The sequence below is a fragment of the Musa acuminata genome, chromosome BXJ2-8 (assembly GCF_036884655.1).
Source record: "Musa acuminata AAA Group cultivar baxijiao chromosome BXJ2-8, Cavendish_Baxijiao_AAA, whole genome shotgun sequence".
Classification (NCBI taxonomy): domain Eukaryota; kingdom Viridiplantae; phylum Streptophyta; class Magnoliopsida; order Zingiberales; family Musaceae; genus Musa; species Musa acuminata.
Window position 1 is genome coordinate 4,355,369 of NC_088345.1, and position 21,052 is coordinate 4,376,420.

At 41.9% G+C, this 21,052-nt stretch overlaps 3 protein-coding genes and 1 pseudogene across 3 annotated transcripts; all 4 read left to right on the plus strand.

Annotated features, from left to right (window-relative positions):
• Positions 1-199: 199 nt before the first annotated feature.
• Positions 200-6,771, plus strand: LOC135618790 (pyrophosphate-energized vacuolar membrane proton pump-like; annotated as a pseudogene).
• A 2,337-nt stretch (positions 6,772-9,108) lies between these two features.
• LOC135618791 (pyrophosphate-energized vacuolar membrane proton pump 1-like) lies at positions 9,109-13,317 on the plus strand. The gene is made up of 8 exons (XM_065120025.1): positions 9,109-9,395; positions 10,529-11,103; positions 11,195-11,574; positions 11,656-11,742; positions 11,816-12,146; positions 12,230-12,640; positions 12,731-12,790; positions 12,856-13,317. Exons 1-8 carry the CDS (start codon positions 9,152-9,154, stop codon positions 13,063-13,065), a joined length of 2,298 nt encoding a protein of 765 aa, XP_064976097.1. The 5' UTR covers positions 9,109-9,151; the 3' UTR covers positions 13,066-13,317.
• A 1,090-nt stretch (positions 13,318-14,407) lies between these two features.
• LOC103993689 (GTP-binding protein SAR1A) lies at positions 14,408-17,522 on the plus strand. The gene is made up of 3 exons (XM_009413847.3): positions 14,408-14,767; positions 14,865-14,996; positions 16,938-17,522. Exons 1-3 carry the CDS (start codon positions 14,639-14,641, stop codon positions 17,256-17,258), a joined length of 582 nt encoding a protein of 193 aa, XP_009412122.1. The 5' UTR covers positions 14,408-14,638; the 3' UTR covers positions 17,259-17,522.
• A 1,004-nt stretch (positions 17,523-18,526) lies between these two features.
• Positions 18,527-20,976, plus strand: LOC135618792 (uncharacterized). The gene is made up of 3 exons (XM_065120027.1): positions 18,527-18,881; positions 19,026-19,245; positions 20,578-20,976. Exons 1-3 carry the CDS (start codon positions 18,682-18,684, stop codon positions 20,791-20,793), a joined length of 636 nt encoding a protein of 211 aa, XP_064976099.1. The 5' UTR covers positions 18,527-18,681; the 3' UTR covers positions 20,794-20,976.
• Positions 20,977-21,052: the final 76 nt, after the last annotated feature.

Consider the following 21,052-nt stretch of genomic DNA (forward strand, 5'->3'; position numbering starts at 1 on the left):
CGGGGCACAGACCCCGGCCCTCGAACAAGCCAGCGGTTGTCTCTAGCAGCGTCTGCCTCCACCTCTGCGTCGAAGGCCATGGGATCGATGGGACGGACGTCGACTCTGGTGCCCGTAACTGCGGCGGCGGTCGACGAGATCGGGTTTGCTCTTCTTCGGTGGTTTTTGGTGTCGAGGGTCGAGGTATCGAGCGATTCGGAGGAGAGCCATGAGTTTTCTGGAAAATCTCTTCGAGGAAGAGGGGGCGGGGGATGGATTGGACCGCGCCTCCGTCGCTGCCATGTGTGCGGAAAACCACAGGATGTCGCTCTGTTTGGTGATTCTGATCCGTATGAAAAACTTCGAACTTCAATTTAAATTTTCGGATTTTATTCCCTTTTATATATTTCTTCTTTATTATTTTCGTTTCTTCTGTGCTTTTCTGTTATTTGGTTCTACAAACTTTGCTGCTTTAACACACAGATCTCACCTTTTTCCTTTTTCGGTTGTTGGTTTTGCTTATGTTGAAGGTTAAATCGCATGAAATATACTCCATCATGGATTTTTCTCCTTATGAATGAGCTCATCCAAAAACTTCGGAGCAAGCCATATGGTTGTGGTCATACGGAAGTCTAATAATAAGTCACTTATAGCATCCTCACTTTTTTTTTTCTGCTTCTGATTTTTCTGAATCTTTTTGCTATAACGTCCTAGTCATCTACTTGATAATGTATATTTTGGGTCTTGGCCACACGTAACAGTCAACGCCACGCCACGCCACCGCCAGATCAGCAAGAGGAACACTCCCATGTGCCGAGCCAGAATTCGTACTAAGGCGTTCCTTGGTACGTCCCATCCTGAAAAGCTCGAGACGGCACCGTTCTGCGCGTCCCAGGACGACGGCCGCACAAAGGTACCATCTCGCCCCTCGAGGATCGGTCGCCACGCCAAACCTGCGTATGACCGACCCTCGTATAGTAGTATAAAAACCTATGGCCGGCATCCGGCCATGGGAGAGGCAAAAACAGAGAACAAAACACTAACTTATTCGTTGAGGGGCCAAAGTCGGGAACCATCCGACGAGGGTCTTTCGTGCAGGAGAGCGGCCACCCCCCTCGAGGCGCCACTATCCCGATCGAGAGGCGTCTTTCTCCGGACGGATCCGACGTCCCGACCGACGCTCAGGGCTTTTCGTCCAAGAGAGCAGACACCCCCGAGGCATGACCGTCCCGACCGAGGGATGCCAACCAACATTCCGGCGCCAGCACCCCGTCTTGAGAGCGTGATCAACCTCGGCAACCAGCTCAGCCGACCGAAGACTCCCGATATCGACCTGTGGACCAGGTCGTGCTGACTCATCAGCCACGGCGCATCAGTTCATCAATATTTTTGACGCTAGAAGGAGGGCCTTTCGTGTAGGAGAGCGGCCACCTCCCCTGAGGCGCCACCATCTCGATCGAGAGGCGTCTTCCTCCGGATGGATCCGACTTCCCGACCGACGCTCAGGGCTTTCAATCCAAGAGAGCGGACACCCCCGAGGCACGACCGTCCCGACCAAGGGACGCCAACCAACATTCCGGTGCTAGCACCCCGTCTTAAGGGTGTGATCGACTTCGGCAACTAGCTCAGCCGACCGAAGACTCCCGACATCGACCTGTGGACCAGGCCGTGCTGACTCATCAGCCACAGCGCATTAGTTCATCAACATCCGATTAGTTCTTGGCTTGGCTTTTAGTAATACTAGATGTGATGCCCCGATTAGTTCCGCATTGGAATGTAAGATTAGACGAACCTGTTATTAGTAACATCGGCATCCGAGATTACGATGTTAATAACTGTTATTAGTAATCATTATGACTCACCTGTTCTACACCTTATAAGCTCAGATGTTCTTCTACAAGTAACCTGAGCATGCCATTTCGTGCCATGGGTTATATGAGTCTGATAATAGTAATTTGGTCTGAAGTATATTGCACCACGACTTAGAAACTCATTCTATCGTGGTTATCAGGTTGGCTTACATATTGGATTGAATTGTGAAAATAAGAGGGATTCAACATTTCTCTATTGAGAAAGAACTTCTTCCATTTAAGGCCTTGGTTTTGATCTTGAAATTGCCAATCCAGTTTGAAGCATGATGGCCATAGATCACATGGTGGAGTCGTTGTAGTGTGAAGTAGAGAATCCAAGTGCGAATATGCCTTGCTTTAAATGCACAAGGAAAATTACGTTGTGTTCTATGGATCAGATTTTTTGCTACTCTTGTTAATGTGCTTCTCTTTGTTGCATAATAGTCTTCGCACTCACTCCTTATTGCCCATCGTGCTACATTTTCTTTTTCGTTTGTTCTTTCATTGTAAGATTTGTAAGGATTATCTTCAGTAAATATATGATTTTACTGGGCAAACTTTTACTATCAGGGGCAACATCTTTTCTGTTTACCAAGTACAAGTATCTTGGTATTTTCATGGTGTTTTGTGGTGTTGGTATCGTTCTCTTCCTTGGATCAGTTGAAGGCTTCAATAAAGACAGTGAAGAAAAATTTTGCAAGCTAGTCTTGTCAAATGCTGTTTTCGGTACAGTATCCTTCCTGATCGGAGCACTTCTTTTTATTCTGGTTTTCTTGGAATGAAGATTGCGACTTTGGCTAATGCTAGGACAACTTTGGAAGCCAGAAAAGGTGTTGGAATGGCTTTTGTTACAGCTTTTAGGTCTGGTGCTGTGATGGGTTTTCTTAAAGCTGCCAATGGTCTGTTTGTTCTCTACATTTCTATCATTCTAGTTGGCCTAAACTGTGGAGATGATTGGGAAGGCCTCTATGAGTCAATGACAAGCTATGATTTTGGTGGTTCTTTAATGCCACTTTTTGGAAGAGTTGGAGGAGGTATATATACAAAAGCAGCAGATGTTGGTGCTTTTCTTGTTGGAAAAGTAGAAAGGAATATACTTGCAGTTTGCCAAGAAACCCTGTGGTAATTTGTTTTAAAAGAGACCTTTATTTATCCTAGTCGCTCATGTCAACTTTCGTATGGTTGTCATCCTTATATTAATGTGAATTTTATGAAATCATGCAAATAATCGCATGTCAGTGATACTGAGGTAGATACTGCTGGAGTGGGTTCTGATCTTTTTGCATCTTATGCTGAATCCTCTTGTGCAGCATTATCTATTGCCTGAATATCTTCCTTTGGTATCAATCATGATATATCAGCAATGTTGTATCCTCTCCTTATGAACTCACTGGGTATTGTTGTTATGGTGCCCACCCTCCTTGCTGCTGAATCTTCTGATGTTAAAACTGTGCCTGATGTTCAACCTTCACTAAAGTGGCAACTTCTCATTTCAACTCTTCTCCTGTATCCATCTCAAATAGATAGTTTTCTTCCCCTCATTTTGACTGCAGAAGGCATGTTCATTAGCACTATGATGCTTGACTTCTAAAATTTGTTGAATCTTGCAGTCCTGTGCAAGATGTTGCAAAGTCTTGTAGAACATGTGTGGCAACTAATGTTATATTTAGATTCGTCTTGGGATAAAACCTGTTATCATTCCCATATTTGCTGTCGCAATAACTATCTATCTTAAGCTCCAGCTTGGCTGGTATGTATGGTATTGCTCTTGCTGCCTCAGGAATGCTTGGCACTATAGCCACTTATCTGGCAAGTGATAATGCTGCTGGAATTGCTGAGATGGCTGGAATGGTCTGCAAACTCTGTGAGATAACAGATGCTTTAGATGCAAGAATGGGTAGCAGCAACATGGTCAAAAACAGAAGAGGAGAACTATGAGTGCTTGATTATTTGTGATTATGCCTTTTATAAGTTCATCATTTGAGGTACTTGGGTACATCATTAGGGAGCCAACATGGATCTTCCTCATCATTGGTTTTCTTTTCCATCTTGAAGAGATTCTGGGTCTGAAATCTTGTGGAGGTGGTGTCTAAGTATATTTGACTCAGATAATACTCTTGTGTTATTCTTGAAAAACACACTGTTATTGGCAAGTGTTTAGCTGTACTGCCTTATTCCTTGCTCTTCTTGCGGCATATCTTTCCGATTGTTAAGGTACATCTGTATCTAATTCCATTTAAACAATGAAGTATGGTCATACTTTTTCCCTTCTCCAACCTTCTTGTTGGGTTTCCGGTGCACTTAATTTAGTTAACATGGGTGTTTTTGATCATTCATCTCGACTTGTGCAATATGACACACTAATGTCTGTGTTGGGGATTTTCTTGTTATTGGATCAGCAGCTCTCCTCTCTGTTGCTTTATTTGGTGCATTCATAAGCAGGGCCAGAATCATGGCTGTTAATGTGTCAAGTCCAAAAGTCTTTATTGGATTAATTGTGAAGCTATGCTGCCTGCCTTATTGCTTTTCTACCATGGCCATGACAGGTGTTGGTAAAGCGGCCTTGAAGACGGTCGAGGAAGTTCAAAGGCACTTTAATACGAATCCTGGACTCAGAGATGGAAGGACAAAGCCAGAGTATGCAACCTCCTGTGTCAAGATGACAAGATGTCCACAGATGCCTCATTGAAGAAGATGATTCCAACTGATGCTCTTGTTATTCTCACTCCTCTGGTTGTTGGGAACTTCTTTGGGGTGCACACTTGTTCTTCTTGCTGGCTCACTGGTTTCTGCTGTGCAGGTACACTATACCTATATCATTAGAGCTTTTTTGCTTCAACTGTCTTAATTAGCCATTGTCAAGTGTCCTACTCTTCATATATCTTCTGTTGAACTCATAGATATTCGATTTGATCTCTCTGTAGGTTGCTATCTCATCTTCGAACACAGGTGGGGCTTAGTTAGGATAATGCAAAGAAATACATGGAGGCAAGTTAAGTTCAAAATGAAAATGCTCTTTAGCAAACTGTGATCCACAAAGTCCATCTGATTCGTCACAGTGGTATGGTGTTAATCTTTTGTTAAATCTATCGCCTCCTTTCATGGCTTTGAGAACATATCAAAGACATAATGATAATAATATTGGATTTTAGAGATCAAGTTTAATGGAGTCCATCTGTCTTGTTATCTTCTAATGCAGTTAGTATATATGTATCTATCTGATGGGTAATTAACCATCAGTTGTTGAATCCAAGACACTCATGTCAAACTCAATCTTATGGGTAGTCTCTGTGCAGGCTGGTGCTTGTGAATCTGCCAGGTCACCAGGGCCAAAGGGGATCTTCACAAAGCCGCTGTGATCAGTGCCACTGTTGGCGTTCCTCTTAAGGACACATCTGGACCATCTCTCAACGTCTTGAGCAAGCTGATGGCTGTTGAGTCACTAATGTTTGCCCCCTTCTTTGCAGCTCATGGTGGATTGCTTCTCAAACTGCTCTGATATATTGCTTCCAGGGTTGTATTCTTTGTCATCACCTCAAATAGATCTTACCATGGAGAGAGATGGCTGGAGTCTGTCTGCATTTATGTCAGCAAACATGATCAAACTGTGCATGCTGCTGAACATTTCCTGCCAAAGTGACCAAATGACACACTGCTATATATTGTCAGCTGATCGGCCAGGTGAATGGTTTATCTCGTCCTCTAAACCATGCTTTTCAAATCAAGGAGGCTGTGTGTGTGCTTGACCATGTTTCGTCTGGGAACAAAGTGAGCATGTTACTCCAATGCATGGAATCAGATGCACCCAAGAAAGTGGCAGAGAAAAGAAGAGAGAAAGAAGCTCTCAGCCATTTGCATTGATCTCAAATGAAGTGGAATCATACTGGCAACTGAAACTACACTCGCTGGGGAGAAAGAGAGAATAAAAGAAATAGCAGGACATCATCGAGTTACTGGAATAGGATTAATGATCAGTGTCTATTGTGTCACTACAGAATTAAGAAAGATTGTGATGCCCCAGGTGGGTGGGAACTATATGCAAAGGAGCACTACCATTTGATGGCAAAGCACACTACATTTGGGGCAGTAAGATTGCCACACTTGACATCAGTTTGGCAGATGATTGATGCCACTGAAGATAATCTCACAGAAACTTTCATATAATATATGTACCAAGATTAAAGAAGGAACGAAAGAAGAATGTAAAGGGAGCACCAAAGGACTAAACAAGAGCCAGAACAATGTTGGAGTTCCTTTTCACTACAATAAAGAAGGTGTAGTGATATGCTTGTATACGAAACCACTCATTGGATTCCTGGTATAAACTGGGACTTCAAAGGAGATGCCTCTTCATCAAATTCATGTATTACACCTTATCATTCCACGACAAACTAGCATTTTGAAACCAGGACTAGAATTGGCTATGCTGGCATTTATATGAAGACTATCATGAAGAGTTGTTTAGCTCATGGATTCTAAATCCTCAGAATATTCAGATAGGAAAATAATTTCTTTGAGTGCCCTTTGATTGGAATACAATGAAAAGCAAAGATCACATTTGTTATTATGATGGGAGCCATGCATGAAAGCACAAAAGAGATGATAGGCATCAACTTGGCCATCTTTATTCACAGGTCATGATTTCTTCAAACTCAACATGCTTATCTCCTAAGCCAATATGATCATAATGTTCAACAAGTGTTAGCTTACAAAGGTATCTTTATTAAAGTTGATGCATCTGTTAATATATACTTGTGTTTTAACAAGTGTTGAGTGTCTTTATTAAAGTAGATGCATCTGTTATGTACCAGCAGCCATCATGCTTACATTGTAAGCTTTGGTTTAATTCCCTGCCTAATATTTAAGGTAGATGTGAACATTATGGTAAGATCATGATGATTGCAGCTTTGTTTATTCTTGTTTAGATCACTAATGTTTTGTATATCTCTTGAATTTTCACAATTAAATCTCATCTCTTCCACTAAATTGCACAATTAAGTCATGAAACATCCTACTACCACTAGGCAATCAAATCTGATCAGGAGATATCATATTATGATTATGATGATACAATCGAATCTGGTCATCGAGCATCCTACTATGATGGTTTGACTAAATTTCCTTGTAATGCAACTAACTCTATCATAAAATAGTGTCCAAATCTTACCGAATGAAAGCAAATGAAATGTTGCTCGAAGATGATGCAATTATTTTCGGTCTTAGAGCAACCACTAAACAACCTATGACCAACGTATATAGTTACATAATGAGACACATAATTAGTAGTCTGTCGTAGAAGACATGAATGATATGAGAAGTTTGACACACAAGCATTCTCATGTTACATCACACCCATTCGATCAATGTGCCACAACCCGTACCCAATGTATATAGTTGTATAACGAGAGACATGATCAACAACCTATTGAATAAGACATCGTCTCTCGACCCTTTTAAAGTGTCAAAACATGATGATAGAGACAAATGACATAAGAAGTTTGAAACATAAAGCATTTTGATGATCCATCACACCCATCCGATCTGACATGAGAAGTTTGAAACATAAAGCACCCTTTCGCGAGGGCACGACCACCTCTTCATTCAGTTCAGTTGACAGAAGGCTCTCGACATTGATCCGTGGACCAAGCCGTACTGAATCATCAGTCATGGTACATTTGTTCACCAACACGATCAACATGTCAATCGGGTTACGATCTATAGTCAACATATATAGTTACATAACGAAACATGATCGGTAGCCTACTATTTTCAAGTGCCAAAACACAATGAAGATAAATGATATAAGAAGTTTATGTAAGTATTTTGGTTACACATTACACTTATCTGATCGACGTGTTAGTCAGGCCTTTGGTCTATAGGAACAATGACTCGACACCGATGGGGTGGTCTAGTATGCTAAAATGACAATTGGTGACGCCGATATTAATATGAGTCACTACTTCTTAGTAGTAATGCACGATGTTTTGACATATGATCCAATAATGACCGAATGAGTAATATAATTGTTTCCAACAGTAATCTCTACCTTAATTTAATAGTTATCCTGGTAGATTAAAAGAGACTCTAAAGTGCATGCTTGAGACTCTCTAAGAAATTGTAGTTCTCATAATTTCTAAACCGCATAAATCCTCACTACTTTGAACTTATGTAAGAATGTAAATTTTTATGGAGTCATCTATCAAATTTATCATCTTCTCAACACCTCTTCTTGTGATGAAGTGTGGAATTAGATCTCCGTTGAATTTGAATCTTCTTCACGAAGAACCTATACCTAACTCATCAAGTACTAAGAAAAAAAATTTGATCATATTATTAGTAATCCTAAAAATTTAAAAATATAATACATTTATAAACTTGTAAATTTATAATCATAATTTGACTTGCAAAATTCTTTCCTTCACTCTTCTTGCAAAGTTTATAATCATAATCTCATTCTCACATACTATCTATCTATCTATCATCTTCTTTCTCGTTCTTCACCGATGAAACCAAATTACATAAACTGTATGGAATGTGCACAAAAGGCTCAGAGCAAAAGATTCTTATCTCTTGTTTTATTTATCTTTCTTCAGGAATAAGCACCTTAACTTTTATCATGTGTTGTCGTAATTTTACTCGCTTATTGATACCTAAATGAAGTGAACTTTACCTCTCTTTTCTTTGCCTTAGGAATGATGTCACTTCCTATATCGTCGAGATAGCATTAGCACATTCTAATCTTTATTTTCTTCATTACAATGTCTATGTTGGGATTTAAAGTAGGAGATGAGAATTGGAAGACCCCTAACATTCATTATCTTAGTGTAAGCATATCATTGATGGTAATAAGAATATTCACACATCTCCCTCACAACTTTATATCATCAAATCTTTATCGTATTTTAATATAAATCTAGAAATAATTTACTTTTCTATTATTTTTATCAGAGTATTCTTGTGATTATTGTATTGCTACGTAATTTACAGGTCTCATATTTGTGCCCCTATAAAAGTGATTTATAAAAGCTTATTATTAGGCCAAATATTTCACTTATTTTTAAGAATAATAATAATAATACATACAAATCTATAAATAATCCAAATTTCTTATTTCTATAGTAATGAAAGGAAAATACAAAGATATTTATTATTTCTAAGTCAAATAGTAAAATTGGAAGCCACTTGGCTTGTCTTTCCCTCCCAAACCCGCACGCGGTGAGTGGGGCTCTACGGGAAACCGCCTTTAAATAGCCCTCAGCCGGTCAGCCTCTGTCTCCCATCTCTGGTGTTCGTCGTCGTCGTCGTCGTCGGGGAAAGGGAAGATGGCGAAGCTGGGAGAGGCCTTGACGGAGGTGCTGATACCCCTCGCGGCGGTGATCGGCATCGGCTTCGCGGTGCTGCAGTGGATCCTGGTGTCCCGAATCAGGCTCTCGAGCGGGCCGGTGGAGAAGAACGGGCGGCCCGAGAACCTCGTGGGGGGGGAGCCGGAGGAGGACGAGGAGGAGGGCGTCGATGGCCCGGCCTCCGTCATCAAGTGCGCGGAGATCCAGAGCGCCATCTCCATTGGTGGGTGTGCTTCCTCTTCTCTTTGGTGCCCTTTCCTTCAAAAAAGCTTCCGCTTTCGACTGCAAGTTGTGATTTTTCTGTGGTTCTCTATCTACATGTATAGATTAAGCTCGCTTTTCTGGTGATCACTCTGAACTCTGATTGTTTTTAGTCTGATATTGCGTGGAATGGTTGATCATGCGAAGATTATGGTGCTCGATTTGATTGATTTGGCCTTCTACGGATGTCTACGAACTTAGTCTTTCTCTTCCTCTTAATCTTTCTGTTCTTCTTGAGCTTTCTGTTCCTCTTAATCTTTCTGTTCTTCTGGATCCTTTACCATTTAGTACTCCCTCTCATCGTTTGCCGTTTCTCATCTGTATTTAGCATCATTAAATATTTGTATTGCATAATCATAAAATTGTTTTTCTGATTCTGAGGAGGAAAAAAAGCTTCCCTTTTTGTTATCTTCTTCAGTTTATCTCTGCTCTGATACTATGTGTTACGATGACATCAATCTGCTGAATCTCAACAACATAGCTCGAACTACAGTGATAGATCCATTTAGACTCATACAATCACATTTTGAAGATACATATGTGCATACCTTTTTGATAGATCAGTGCAACAAAAGATATTTGTGCTATCATTTCTTTTTCTTGTTAGAGTTAAAATAAGAATTTGAACAGTATCTGGAATACTTTGATTTGGCACATCACCATCCTTTATGTTGATTTCATCAGCAATAGGAGGGTCATCTGGTTATGCAGAGAATGCTTGCTGATATTTTTCTTCCACCAGTCTGCAGGTAAAAAGTCCAAATGCTGAGAACAAATCCTTTTCTTGTCTTTGATGATTATTTGTAATTTCTGGATTTCTCTTCAAGCTTAATGCAAGTATCTCCTTTTTTTGTGAAAATTGAATTCGCTTTTGAATGATTCGGCCGACATCTCCAACATCTGTGGGAATTCTCTGCTGGATTTCTCTCTTATTAGTAAATATCTCTTTCTTCTTTTCATTATCAGAGAATATTTATTTATGGTTCTCCATTGCGCATGATTAAGATCTTCACAGAAGCTTTTGGCAGTAAACCGCTACCACATATATGTACATAGATTGTCTCTGACATATAGCTAGTGACACTGTTCTTTCAGGGGCCACATCATTCCTCATCACCGAGTACAAGTATCTTGCAGTTTTCATGGTGATCTTTGGTGTGATCATCTTTCTCTTCCTTGGATCAGTAAAAGGCTTCAGCAAAGACAGCCAACCTTGCACCTACAGCAAGGACAGAATGTGCAAGCCGGCCGTGGCAAATGCTGCTTTCAGCACGCTGGCTTTCCTGCTCGGCTCGCTCACCTCCGTTCTCTCTGGTTTTCTTGGCATGAAAATTGCAACCTATGCTAACGCCAGAACAACTGTGGAAGCAAGAAAAGGTGTTGGAAGAGCTTTCATCGCGGCTTTCAGGTCTGGTGCTGTCATGGGCTTCCTTCTTGCTGCCAATGGCCTACTTGTTCTGTACATATCCATCAATTTGTTCAAGATATACTACGGAGATGATTGGGAAGGTCTGTACGAGTCCATCACAGGTTATGGCCTCGGTGGTTCCTCAATGGCGCTCTTTGGCAGAGTTGGAGGTGGTATATACACCAAAGCCGCCGACGTCGGTGCTGATCTCGTCGGCAAAGTCGAAAGAAACATACCTGAAGATGACCCACGCAACCCGGCGGTAATCTCCTAAGCCGACATCATGCATCAAATATGTCTTCCTCGGCCTAAATTTGGTGCAGTTTTGATCGGTTTCTCTGCGAAAAGTGCAGGTGATCGCTGACAACGTCGGAGACAATGTTGGAGATATCGCCGGAATGGGCTCGGACTTGTTCGGATCATACGCTGAATCTTCCTGTGCTGCGTTGTTCGTGGGCTCGATCTCTTCGTTTGGCATCGACCATAACTTCTCGGCCATGTCTTATCCTCTGTTGATAAGTTCCATGGGGATCATCGTTTGCTTGTTCACCACCTTGGTTGCCACTGACTTCTTCGAGATCAAAAGCGTCAAACAGATCGAACCTTCCTTGAAGTGGCAACTAGTGATCTCCACAGTCCTCATGACCGGGGGAATCGCCATCGTCAGCTTTGTTGCCCTGCCATCCAAATTCACTCTCTTCAACTTCGGAGAGGACAAGACCGTCAAGAACTGGTAAGCTTCTTTGTGGATTCTCATTATGTCTGTCCGAGCTCGAGAGCTCAGCCGTGCACTACTGTTCTTACATGACGACAGGCACCTCTTCTTCTGTGTTTCCGTCGGGTTATGGGCGGGGCTCATCATCGGCTACGTCACCGAGTACTTCACGAGTAACGCCTACAGGTGAGGAGGCATTTCACCATGGCCATCACCCATGACACCATGCTTCGCACTAAAGCTCGTCGAACCTTTGCAGGCCAGTTCAAGCTGTTGCAGATTCCTGTAGAACGGGTGCAGCCACTAATGTCATCTTTGGACTGGCTCTCGGATACAAATCAGTCATCGTTCCAATATTTGCCATAGCTATAGCCATTTACGTCAGCTTCAGCCTGGCTTCCATGTACGGGATTGCTGTCGCAGCTCTGGGAATGCTTAGTACGATAGCCACCGGCCTTTCCATCGATGCGTACGGACCCATAAGCGACAACGCCGGTGGGATCGCCGAGATGGCCGGAATGAGTCGCAAGATCCGCGAAAGGACTGATGCTTTGGACTCTGCAGGCAACACCACCGCTGCCATCGGCAAGGTTCTTCTTTTACACCATGAATAGCAGGAAACAGAGTGTCGATGCTCTTCCTTTGTTTGACATCGCTGATGTTTGCGCATCAGGGTTTCGCTATTGGATCGGCAGCTCTGGTCTCCCTTGCCTTGTTTGGAGCCTTCGTGAGCAGAGCAGGCATCGACTTCGTCAACGTGCTGTCTCCCAAGGTTTTCATCGGATTGATGGTGGGAGCCATGCTTCCGTACTGGTTCTCTGCCATGACCATGAGGAGCGTCGGCAGCGCGGCGCTGAAGATGGTGGAGGAGGTCCGGCGGCAATTCAACACCATTCCTGGCCTCATGGAAGGCACCACGAAGCCGGACTACGCGACCTGCGTCAAGATCTCCACGGACGCGTCGCTGAGGAAGATGATCCCGCCGGGCGCTCTCGTCATGCTCACCCCCCTGATCGCCGGCACGTTCTTTGGGGTGGAAACTCTCGCCGGGGTCCTCGCCGGTGCGCTGGTTTCCGGCGTGCAGGTATGGTGCCAAGATCGTCTTCTTCTTCTTCTTCTTCTTGCCTGTTGCAGCTGCCATGTCGCATTCCCAACGGTGTTCCCGTCCATGTAGGTCGCTATCTCAGCTTCCAACACTGGTGGTGCATGGGACAACGCAAAGAAGTACATAGAGGTAGATCGATCTTGAATCTCCCATTGCAATCTGTTCTTGTGTTTGATGCGTGGGCTCGATGACAGGCAGGTGTTTCCGAGCACGCCAAGACACTGGGTCCCAAGGGGTCGGACCCGCACAAGGCCGCGGTGGTCGGTGACACCATAGGGGACCCGCTGAAGGACACGTCGGGGCCCTCCCTCAACATCTTGGTGAAGCTCATGGCGGTGGAGTCGCTGGTGCTCGCTCCCTTCTTTGCCGCCCATGGCGGACTGCTCTTCAAGTGGTTCCGGTAAAAGAACGCGTGCATGGGTTGGTGGCAAACGAGGAGGAGAGCTTGTTGTGTTCCATTAAAGGCTTCGAGAACAGGAGGACTCCTGTGGCAATCGCCTTCTCTTTCTTTCTCTCGCTGTCGTTGGTGTTGTTGTGGTCTTTTACGTTGAACCCGAATCAATACAATGCTAATAGCATTGACGGCTTCACTTTTTAATTATCTTGTTTTTTTTTTTCTTCTGTGTTTTATTCTAAATAAAAATATATTTATGTCAGACGTAAATCCTGATTTAAAATATAATAATAATATATTAAATTTGGATAAAGACTCAACTCGGAAAAAGATAAAAGCTCATCAGTTTCTATTATTTAGATTAGGGAATTAATCAATTCTCGTTTAGTATAATACAGAAGACAATCACAAACTACTTTCATATACGAAGATAATAATCCTAAACTTTATCACTTCTTTTATGACAATGACGATGAAGGTAATTCTAAACCCTCTTCTTTTTTTTAATGATAATAAAATCACAAACTTTCTTCTCGAAGTATAAAAATATATCCTAAATAAAAAATAAATAAAGGATTTAATCCTTTTGAAATACTTAAACCCATATTTAGGGACTTTGGTTACTAACTTGAGCATTGAAGAGACTAGATCGAGAAATCTTTTTGTATATCGATCTTAGTGTATGTGGTGCTTCGCAGAGTTTGATATCTTAGATCCACCTCAAAGTCACTTTGGAGTCATCTTGGATCCACCTTAGATCTATCTAGGAAAAATCTCAAATATATCTTAGTAGAACGATATTTTCTTCTTAGAGGCATATAAAATATTTTTACATACATAGATCTAGATCACGTTAAGCTGACCAAGATGTCAACAAAATTTTTTCCTAAGAGACTCTTCTCCCATTATGATTGTTCGTGATTTTAGATTTTATAATCTATTTTGGATCCACCTTGAAGCTATCTTGAATGCATTTCAGAAATACAATATTTTCTTTTCTGAGACATTTCGAATATTTTTTAGTACACAGGTCTAAACCATATCGAGCCGACCAAGATGTAAACAATATTTTTTCCTAACATACTCTACTTTCATTATCGTTATTCGTAATTTTATAATTTTTAATAGAAATAAAAATAAGAGAAGATAAATAAAAATGATCATAGAAAAAATATTGTTTATATCTTGGTCGGGTCGATATGGTTTAGACCTGTATACTAAAAAATATTCGAAATGTCTCAGAAAAGAAAAATATTCTATGATCATAGAAAAAAAAAGTTCGTGTAGTTGGTCGTGTTGTCCGTTTTATACAGCGAAACGAAACGATGCGCGGACGGGTCGATCCCTCACCAAACACCCCAACTGCGCAAATGACCGCTATAAATATGCCATTTAATTGCCGTGCGACAATAACCTTCTTCGTTCCTCCAATTCCTAGCTGTTTCCTCTCTCTCTCTCTTCCTCATTGCTGTAGGTAGGGTTTCGCTTCGTCCCATCGAGGGGATTCCAGGCGGATTCCGGCGAGATCGTTCGTTGATTCGATCGATCCGGTCGTCCATCTCGTCGGACCCCCGCCCGCCGCGATGTTCCTGGTGGATTGGTTCTACGGGGTCCTTGCTTCCTTGGGCCTGTGGCAGAAGGAGGCCAAGATCTTGTTCTTGGGGCTTGACAATGCCGGAAAGACCACGCTGCTTCATATGCTCAAGGAGGAGGTCCCCCCTCGTTATTGTTCTCCTTTGTTGGGTTTCCTTTTGGGTGCTTCATCTGTCTGGCTTATTTTGGTTGTTGGATATGTTTGTTTGAATACAGAGACTAGTTCAGCACCAGCCGACTCAGTACCCGACATCGGAGGAGCTGAGCATCGGGAAGATCAAGTTCAAGGCCTTTGATTTGGGGGGCCATCAGATCGCACGACGTGTCTGGAAGGATTACTACGCAAAGGTCTGCTATTTTTCTGCGACCTGCTTGTTAGAATTGGTCTTCTTGATTATGATTGTGTTCTAATTTCACATATCTTTTATATTCAGCTCCTTAAATTGTTTGGCAACCGTGTTCAGTTAATAGGCAATTGACTCTTTTCCAATTAGATTAGACCAAGTTTAAAACCAAAACCAAGTGGCTAATCCTTATTAATCTAGTTAACATACCCAATTAGTCTCCTAAGTGCTGATTAACATGAAAATGCCATCCAATGGATGGCATCAGCCTATGTTCCAACAACCAGTGCTGGGATCTAATTTACAGAGTCATTATATGACTTGTAGTAGCCATCTTTGGGGCTATTGGGATATCACTGGTTTGCAGGGCTTCCAGATCTGGTCTGCTCATCAATGCCAGGAAGCAAGAATAATCAGCATATTCACAGATGAATGCCATAAAACTTGGACTCTAGTACTGCTCTGCACACTAATAGTCACCTTCAGTTTAGAGAATACACGAATCATCATCAAAGGGCTTCTTCATTCATTACGGGTTGTATCTTGTGGACTTAGTTTACTTTGAACGAATCAACCCTCTTATAGGTGTCTCCTACCTGTTCTACTTGGTGTGGCACTTCATATAATTGGTTGTTACATTCTTCGGTTATTCTCTTTCCTTATTGTCTATGAACGTATATCTTGAGTATTAAAATAGTGTTATCAGAAATGGACCATCCCAGTCGGTGACATCAGAAAGCCAGGATCCAGATTGTGCAACTCATCTCATTGTGCCCATTGCTCATTGTTGCTGTCAAAAAAATAAAATTATCATGGGAGGGTTGCTATTTGGTTTACTTCATCGCAGATAGACTTCAAGAATGTCATATATATGACCTTCATGAATGATCTCAAGTGAACCATGGTCAAATATAGCAATCCAACTAAGGCTATTCCCTCATACAATGTAACCAGAAAAGTCTTGTACCATGTTCGGTGACCCAAAAAACAACCATGTTGATTATGTACTTCAGACAAAATGGTGAAAACTAGACCAAACTGCTCGTTCATTTCTCTTTGACAATGCTAATCCATAACATCTCTTTACCAATGCCCATTAGCTTTGTCTTTGCACATCCATTTGGGATACAACAATCTAGATCAGTATTACTGAAAAAGAATGAGGGAAGACATTCAAGGAGGAGCGAATGTCAAGAAGAGAGAAAAAAAGAGCAAGAGGAGAAAGGAAGGAAGAAAGAAGAAAGACAAAAAAGCAAAAGATGAAAGGACAATTTTGTCTTTTTATTATTTTTTTTCTTTTTCTAAACCTGTGGTGTAACCATTTACCCACTGATTTAACAGGAACTAAACACTCAGGACTTGGTTGGGTCGACTTTGCTGACACTAGGAAAAAATATATTTACGCTTGATGTCCCAAATCCAAAACATCAAAATTTTGTTGTCGTGTATCAATTTGCCAATCTATTGAAGCCAACTAAACATGCTGCTTGCATTTCATTTCTATTGTAGCTAATACTACAAAAAAAGGGCAGCTCAGTGAGAGAGGCTCGCACCAACTGGAACTGTAGGATAGAACCTCACCACTGCATCCCTATTGTTGGCATTGCAGCCATTATTAAATTACTGAACTATTACAGACCTCGTTCCCTGTTGTGTTTGTCAGTAACTCTAGCTAACTTCCTTTTTGACAGTTATACAAAATATTTACTGGTGATAAGAGTGTGAAAAATTTTGTAAACTTTCCAAGAAATCGTTCATTGTTTATCTAAACTGATATAGCTTTGGGCTATTATTCACTGATAGATCACATGCTACATTTCTTCTTATGATCTTGATTAAATTAGTCAGTGCATGCTTTCTAGATTTTGTGACATTGTATCCCTCTGTATAGTAGATGTGATCTTTTACTCTTTTAATATGCTGGGTATGGCTACTGTCTAAATAGGTGGATGCGGTGGTATACCTAGTGGATGCATACGACAAGGAGAGGTTTGCAGAGTCAAAGAAGGAACTAGATGCACTTTTGTCTGATGATGCCCTTGCCAATGTCCCATTCCTCATTTTGGGGAACAAGATTGACATCCCATATGCAGCATCGGAGGATGAGTTGCGCTACCATCTGGGTCTGAACAACTTCACAACCGGCAAGGGCAATGTGAATCTTAACGACTCCAATGTCCGTCCCCTTGAGGTCTTCATGTGCAGTATTGTGCGTAAGATGGGCTATGGTGATGGCTTCAAGTGGCTTTCGCAATACATTAAGTAGGGGTGAGCCTTTGGTGCTTTCTGGCCTAAACTCAAAAACTTTTGCTAAACCATGGTCCTTGGTCGTTGTTTGCGTGATGGACGACACATTGTGATTTCTCATTGGGTCTAGACTCGACTCTTCTTTTTTGGACCATGGAAACCATGCTTGTAGTGTCAACATCTGGTTTGAGTTCGGAAGTGGATCGAGGCCATGCTGCTTCCATCCAGATATTTATTTGTTTCACATAGTAAGTACTCATAGAAACAGGAATTAGTGGTTTCAGTTGTGTTCTGCTTCCATCCAATCATTTATTTGTTTCACTCAGGATTTAGAAAAGCAGGAATCATGTTTCACAGAGCACATCGTTTTTCATATGGCATGATCTTGTACTCGCTGTCCGAGCTTGTGATTCATGGTGATATATCATAGAACTGTCATGCCGAATTGCTACATCTCTTGGTGACACAAAGAATTCGAAGGTTCATGAATGGGTCCTCTGTTCCTTCCTCATTAGACTTGCCTACTTCAGCAAACTAATATTTGGAATTGATGCTGCTCCGTATTTTTGTTCCGATTTGATCCTTGGCGCTGTCGAATTTGGCCGTCAAAGAATGGATGCAGTTGTCCCACCGTGTCTGAGATGATAAACAAAGTTGATGGCATCCATTTATGTTTCCTAGCATCGACTTACGATTGATCATGAACGAAGGACGCTGAGCTCGTGACTGTTTCCTCTCCGCAGGTTTACTATATATGTTTTGGTCAATGAGGTTTGACTTCTTCGTTTACCATATATGTTCTGCTTCCCTGCTCTGTTTTGCTTGTATAGCTGCCATCCTTCTCATGTTGGGAGTCGCCGTTGTTAGAACATTATTAATCGATCTAAAAAATTCATGTATGACATAATGATTCACCCGATTACAACTTTCCATCAGCTCGAATCTCAACAACTCGTCTGCGAGTGTTGAAAAGTCAAAATTGATCGTTAAACGTTCCTCTTCGAATTATTATTGGCAATCGTGCCAAGAATATTCCTCGAAGCTACTATATACGATACATCGCACAATCACCAATAGATTCAAGTGTGACTGTCAGCACGCCATCTAAAAGATTACTTGCCGTTGGTCATTATTTTCTATATTCTTTTAATACATGGGACCAGCAGAGAATCAAAATACCTATAATACCCTCAATTTCCAGAAGCAAGACGGCTATAATCCCGTGCATCACAGGGGTATGATTGGAAAGGAAGGTATTAACCTCACACGTTCCCACCTACCTCTCGGATGCATCAGCCTGCCTCCATTGATTCGTCGAGAACTCCGGGCGACACTTACCGTCGTCGTCGTTTTCTTCTTCCTCGGCCACCCACGCGCTCGCCTACCGAAACCTTAACCTTAGATTTCTCTCCCTCTCTCTCGCGTTCTCGCCCGGCGCTCCGATGGCGTGGTCGACCCGGTTCCTCACGGCGGTGGCGTTCCTCGCGGTCGGCGTCGTCTTCGCGCCGGACGTCCTCGGATCGGGGCCGGAATCCCCCGCGGCCGCCGTCTCCGCCGCCAAGCTGTGCCACCTCCTCGCCTTCGCCACCGCCTGGGGTGCCGCCCTCTGGGTCACCTTCATCGGCGGCATCATCATGTTCAAGTAACCCCTATTCTCCCCCCCCCCCCCAAACATCCCAACTTTGGTAATCGTTGCTATCGTCGTACTAGAATCGATTCAGGCATAGAGGTAAAGGTTCATTTGCTAGTGATAGCTAGAATTTCGCAAAGTGTATAAATCTTGCAGATATTTGCCGAGGCATCAATTCGGCAATCTCCAGCGCAAGATGTTCCCGGCGTACTTCATGGTGGTGTCCGTGTGCGCGGCGGTTTCGGTGGCAGCGTTTGCCTACCTCCATCCGTGGAGGTCAGCCTCATCCATCGAAAGGTATCAGCTTGGGTTTCTGCTCTCTGCGCTCGGCTTCGACCTTTCCAACCTCCTCGTCTTCACGCCAATGACCATCGAGGTGATTCAGTCGACTCATCCAAGATCTTGAAATCTATAGGCTCAATTAGAAATCCATAATTGTTGTGTTCTTTATCATAGTAGTAAGAAAAGATGCAATAGCTATTCCTTTTGACCAGTAATATTGTTCTTAGTATAGCTCAATGTTATCATTGATTCTCCTCTACATACAGAGGAGGTAAGACTGCATACGTTGATCCTTCCCGAACCAACGCAAGTCTCATGAATTGGGTTCATCCCTTTTATGTAGCTCTTCTTGTGATATGACGATCATGAGTAAGTTTAAGACATCATGTTATGGGTTTCTTATTTTAAGTGCTTAGATCACCTTAAAATGTATTATTAGCTAAAAATTTCCTAACTGTTAAAATTGTGATTGGATTCGAAAAGGTAAATCTTTGAACTTGTACAAGTTTCTTTGGCAAATTTCTACAGCTTGGGTTATATATTATGTTTGTTTAGCAAGTTCTTATATAGGAGAAAAAGTTCCATTGCAGCCTCGTCTCTTTTCCTTCAAAATTTTGAAGGAGGTCAAAAGGACAAAAAATTCATATGTTGATCGTTTCATGAGTCTGCACAACCCCCAGTATCTTCGCTAATTCTATTAAACCTCCATGGAGTTGACCATGAATGGCTAGATCTTCTGGGAGTTAATATAAAGAAATATGAATTTTCGAGGGGGATATAAGCAAATACTTCTTTTAAGGCTATTCATGCAAAAGTCAACTTAGGGGCATATATGTAGAATACTAAATATGTTGGATAGTATACTAGCAAAAATACACGTAAAGACCCATACTTATAGTGGATATACATGCAAAAATACTTTCTTATATTAGAACATGTCTCTGTTATAGTATGTGATTCAATCATTTTGTCGTGATCCAAATAAACCTGAATCTTGTCCATACTTTATGTGGAGTCTAGTTGGGATTTGGGTTTATGTTCAAGTATTTCGAGAGTGCAAACTATTTGTGAAGAATCAGTAGAGTACTTGACAAGTTTAAACATCACTCTGCACCTCCTCAGAATTTTGGCATAGTCCAAAATATTTTGTAATTGATGTCTCATTTTGTCGGATGTAAAGTTACTCTACATTTCATGAAGGATTTGGTGTTGTGAATAGGTTGACTATTTATGCTAGAAACAACAAAGATTTCTTGCTAATTGGTTAACTTTTTGTTTGTTCTGATGCAAACAGTCTTGTATCTTCTCATTATAGTTAGTTAGGGCTAACTTTCTTTGCAAAAAACTATATAACTAGAGAAATTGTGATGCTCATAAAAAAAAGTTAATTATCTTTTTTACTCTTTGCATCTTCGTGTTGGAGCAGATGATGAAGAAGAGGCACAAGATCGAGAGAGAACTGAACATTGGCCAGGAAGTTGGAGGGGCAAAGAATAAGGAAGCCGCAAAGACCAACCCGCAACTCGCTGCGATGAACAAGAAATTCGGTATGATCCATGGTTTCTCTTCGCTTGCCAACATCACGGCATTCGGCAGCCTCGCGATGCATTCGTGGTATCTAGCAGGGAAGCTTCACTTCTGAACGAAGGCAACACTGACGCCGTCTGAGAGTTTCTCATATCTGCTCACCCATGTTGTTTAGATGGTCTTGAATTATATTAAGTGTGGAGATTTCTTTTACCTTCTAATGGTTTAGACACTTATTCGGCAGTGTGTCGATGATGACCACTATTATAATGGATTGAAAGAAGACTCTTGTTGTGTTCGCCTTGGAGTTGTTGTACTGCCAGTGAAGAAACATCAAGCCATAGCGTGATCATTTGTGCCTAAACTAGCGCAAG